Source organism: Aegilops tauschii, chromosome 7, assembly GCF_002575655.3.
Source record: "Aegilops tauschii subsp. strangulata cultivar AL8/78 chromosome 7, Aet v6.0, whole genome shotgun sequence".
Lineage (NCBI taxonomy): Eukaryota > Viridiplantae > Streptophyta > Magnoliopsida > Poales > Poaceae > Aegilops > Aegilops tauschii.
The window spans coordinates 629669873-629674488 of record NC_053041.3 but is presented as its reverse complement, the minus strand read 5'-3'; the positions used below and the strand labels follow the sequence as shown (position 1 = coordinate 629674488).

Here is a 4616-nt window from a genome sequence, read left to right as displayed (position 1 = left end):
TGGTAAGCAGATCGAAAGAACTTGGCACTTCGGCAGTGATAAAAGCAAGAAAGTTGACAACTTAGGCCGAACCATACTGAAGAATGACTGTTGACAGACAAGGCCGGGCAACCACAAGTGGCCTGGTGTTATCTAATTGAGTACAGAAATTTGGGTATTGTCCAAAGGAAGAGTATTGTCCAGAGTTTGCCATGGCAGCAAGCCAGCAAGTAAATACTGGAGACTTATCAAAGAAAGTTGGTAAGTACTAAGTACTAGACAGGGGAACCAAGTACATTTTACTGATCATAAGAAAATGGCTAGTTCAAGCCTTGTTAGCCTAGCCTGCATGCAGCAGTGGACGGATACAGACCAGCCGTCAACAAGACGGCAATAATTCACAGTGGCTATGTTGAACTCATGGCGTATCGGTGCCGATCAGCCTCTTTGCTGTGGCGACCATGGTGCGCAGAGCTCTGGCCTCCTCTGAAACCTTCCCCGTGTAACGTTCCACCTTGGACAGCGCTTCCATCATCCCCTGCTCCTTGAAGATGCGTGCGTAGCGAGGGCAGAATCCCACGATGGATACTGTGAGCTCAACCAGCAGGCTTCTCGTTTCTGGATATTCATCAGGACTTGGTTTCTTGCGGGCGTTGAGTTCACCCACAAGTTTCTTAACAAATGCCTCATCATCTGCAAACGGGTCCAAAACAGGGGCAATGCGTTCTGACATGACACTACAGATTTTTGAAGCTAGGCCGATTAGGGCCTCCATCTGCTTGCCCTCTGCATCCTTTATGCTTCCCATGACCTGCAAATACGGTGTACTACAAATGTCAGATAACGTAGGCTTTACTTCAGGGTTAGTTATTAATTCCACGGCAATGAAGCATTTTAATTAGTGTATGAACAACATGCGTTTGTATAGATTGGTAAGTAATTCCAAATTCAAGTGATCTGCACACTAATTGGCCACTAGGAATAGGCCAAATTGAAACGGCAAAACTGAAAATAACAGTTTGCTTAACTAGCAGTACACCTTGATGCAGAGGCCGGGGGTTATCCTCCTTTTCAAAAAAAAAAGAAAAAAAAAATAGCAGTACACCACTCTTGTTCTGATCATCCAAGTGCCTGCTAGTTATCATTTTGGTATCGGCTTCATTTTAATTGGACATTTGAGTGTAACTGAAGGAACAACTTATTTGTGAGAAAATAATGATCATAAGAAAATCAGAATGACAGCACATGCACAAAAATATTTCGAAATTAAAAGGAAAAACATGTGGTGTAACGTAAAAGCAACTCAAAAGTACTAGAAATTGAGAGGACTCACCACTATCAAGGTAGACAATAGGTGATTACGGAATTTAAGAGACAGAACACATGGTGTAACATACAGAGAACTCAAAAGTACTAGCAAATTCAGAGGACTCACTATTGTTAAGGTAGACGGCAGGTGATTGTTTGAACCTTCATGGCTCCGAAGTAATTGCCTTGAGTTTTTGCACAGACTCTGGAGTAGACTTGCTGCTGGGCACACGTGAGTACCACACTGAAGCTTGTGGGCGAGATCCCCGATAAGCTCATAATCTGTTTTGTCCAACATAGCAGAGCAGTTGTCAGGGCTCTCAATTGCCAACATCGCAAGTGCTTCCCCTGCCTCTGCTTGCAGTGGATTTGATACCCCAATAAACTGCTGCACCAGCTTGTCAATGATAACTTGTACCGTCCCAATCTCCTGCCTAGTTTTTGTATCTGTGGTGATCTTGGTGATGATATCTATTGCCAGCTTTGATTGTACTAGGTAGCTGGAGTTGCCCTCATTCTCCAAGATCTCGGCGAGGTCGCCAATTAGGAATGGATTCTCAGAAATCTTTTGCCGCAGTTTTATGCCAACTTCCCCCTTGATGCTTGCAAGCTTTTCAACTAATTTCAATGATGAAGTGGCGATCTCTTCCCGCTGCGATGTTGTTGTGCCAGGAATGTAGCTTATGAATCTTATGATCTTTGGGATGAGCTCTGTTTCTCTACTGACTTCTTCACAATTGTGGAGATCGTGAGAAAGCCCTTCAAGGATTTGCATGCCCAGTGCAGGGAGCGAGTCGTTATCCTTCAAACCCTTCTGTGGAATTGCCTGCATTTTCTTAAGGTGCTGCCAGAATCTGTGTGACCACTCCATCAGAAAAAGAAAGGATGTGTGTATTAGAGAGGAACCTCGCATTGCTGATGCGTGACCTCCTTCAGTGTCCAAAGTTGAATTCCTTGATGGAGAACTTGAATCATTGCTTATTTGATGATCATCTGCATTACCTCCATTACCATCCACAATCAGTATTGAAATTTCATGTGTCATTGGTTGATCTTGGGCGTCAAGAAGTGAAGACACCATCTGCATGGCTCCAGCAGTCCCGGCGATCCGTAGATACGGAGCAAGATGTGCCGTGACCTTTGCGGCGAATAGCCTGATATCTGCATCTTCACTAACTGTCCAACCCAACATGCTAATCAAGGTGGTCACTGCCTTGTTGGATGGTGTGATTTGAGAGACGAGCTCTGTCTCAGAACCAGCGGTCTTGTTTTGCTGTTGCACAAAGGAGTCCAGGATACGAACAGCAGCATGCTTCTTGTCTCGTGAGGCGTCGGGGTTCATGCAAACCATAGCAAAAGTGACAAGGCCCATCTTATTTGTAGTGTCGAACAGACTTTCTTGCAAGAAGGTGTCATAGGCTTGTTCATAGTAGAGATCAATGGATTCCATCCCCAACTTATCTACGAGTCCACAGGCAAGAGCTAGTGACCGAAACAAGAAGGATAACGACTCTAGTAAGCACGCCGTCAAATATAGTATCCCTTGGCACAGCACCATTATGTACAAGGCTGTAACCGCTAGCCTGACATTTTCATTTTTGGTGTCATGAATTTGAATCTCATTCCAGAAAAGCCAGGCCCATGACACCATGATCCGCGCCAGAGCCATTGGAGTTTGCAGGTTGCCGAACACTGATGGACCTAACAGCACCAACCAGCCGAGAGACTCAAACCAGGTGTTAATCTGATAAATTGCTGCAACAAGCAATATGGCACGTGATAGTCGTGCTACTAATTTAACTGTTTTGTGAAATGGACAATTATTTCCAGGCGATCCAAACCTTGCTAAAATGTAGATGCCAAACCATACAGGGATAAGTGAGTAATCGGCCCAGCCATAGAACCAATGTAAGTCTCTATAGTATGTTGAAAGCCCAAGTATAATGGGAATAACCGGTGGAGAAAGTTGCAACAGTATGTGGCTTTCCTTCCCGCTAATGTATCCAAGAATTGTGTAAAACCCCATCTTGTGTATTATCACCAGTAACAGCAAAAAACCAAGGAGATCAGTTACTGGGTAAAACTCATTTACGAAGCTCATTGTAAATTCGAAAAGACAACCCGTCATCATTATCGCATTCATGTAATACAGAAATCCACGGCCTAGCTCGATCCTTTTGAGGTCGATGCCTCCTGTAGTCTTGAATAATAATTGGTCATCTGGTCTGCTTTGTCTGCTGAAGGCCCTGCATATACATACATGGAGAACATCAGAACCAGAACACGTCAGGAAACACAAACGTAACCATGTGTTAAGCATATTGAGGCTTTGGACAGAATGGGGCTGCCTGGTAGGGTTAATAGAGAAAAAAATACTCTGAAAACACGAAGATCTACATAAGACAAGCAATCTTAGCAAGAAAACGCCAAGGGTTAACGGACTTCACTGAATACATGTACATCGGTGGGGCATTTCATCGGACACCTTGCAGGCATACATACTTCATACGGAAGGGGGAAAGGAAATAACAACCGAAAACCTAGCTTTACCATGCCATGGAGTCCCAACTAAAAAAGCAACAAGAGCATTTTGAATATGCAGGGCAAGACTTGTGTGAGATCCACATTAGGTGAGATCGATGAGATCACTTTTTTTGAAAAGAAAATACATGTTAAAACATCCTCAAAAAATTTATAGACACACATCAATGTTTGATGTACAACCTCAAAAAGTTCCAGCTCCTAATTCAACCTACATTAATAGAAACAAAAAAATATAAAATCGGGTATGAATAGTGTCAAAGTACTATTCACCCGAAGCTTCCACTATTCACATATGAATTTGTCTTTTTTGAATCTCTAAATGTTCATTGAGTTTTGAGCAGGATTTTTTCGGAGTTGTAGACATACTCTACAGGGATGTTGTCGAATAATTTCAGATTTTTTTTGAAATGTCTAAATATGAATTTTTTAGGTTGATCTCACGATCTGACCTAATGTGAGATCTCATATACAAGTCTTGACATCCACCAATAAATCCCAGAAGAACTGGCCCTAAAGGTTGCTGCATTAAGTTTGTTGTCGCTCAAGGGGAAGACAAGAAAGGCTCCAGCTAGTAACAAGCAAATAGGGCACACCAGCTGTGTGGACGGCTGGTGGTGGCGGTGGTGTGGCGTTGGGATGCAGATTCTCCGGACGAACGTCTTGCTTGATGCAGGTGATGGCAACATCAGTGGTATCTATTTTCCTTCTTCAAGGTAGGATATTAGTCACCCTTCTGCCTTTGGGATCCTTTTTCGAGTGAAAACCTAAATTCACCTTGTTGGATT

General features: G+C 43.3%; 1 protein-coding gene across 1 annotated transcript; it reads right to left on the bottom strand.

The window, feature by feature from the left end:
• Positions 1-397: 397 nt before the first annotated feature.
• LOC109736568 (uncharacterized) lies at positions 398-2737 on the bottom strand. The gene is made up of 2 exons (XM_020295785.1): positions 1520-2737; positions 398-790 (listed from the first exon to the last, which is right to left on the bottom strand). The coding sequence occupies exons 1-2, from the start codon at positions 2735-2737 to the stop codon at positions 398-400; spliced, it is 1611 nt and encodes a 536-aa protein (XP_020151374.1).
• Positions 2738-4616: the final 1879 nt, after the last annotated feature.

Bases quoted from the DNA above. Each gene is read 5' to 3' on its own strand.
- LOC109736568 (XM_020295785.1), bottom strand. From the start codon at position 2,737: ATGGAATCCATTGATCTCTACTATGAACAAGCCTATGACACCTTCTTG. The intron at 791-1,519 runs GTGTGCCCAGCA...CCGTATTTGCAG, and splicing joins AGCTTCAGTGTGGTACTCAC to GTCATGGGAAGCATAAAGGA.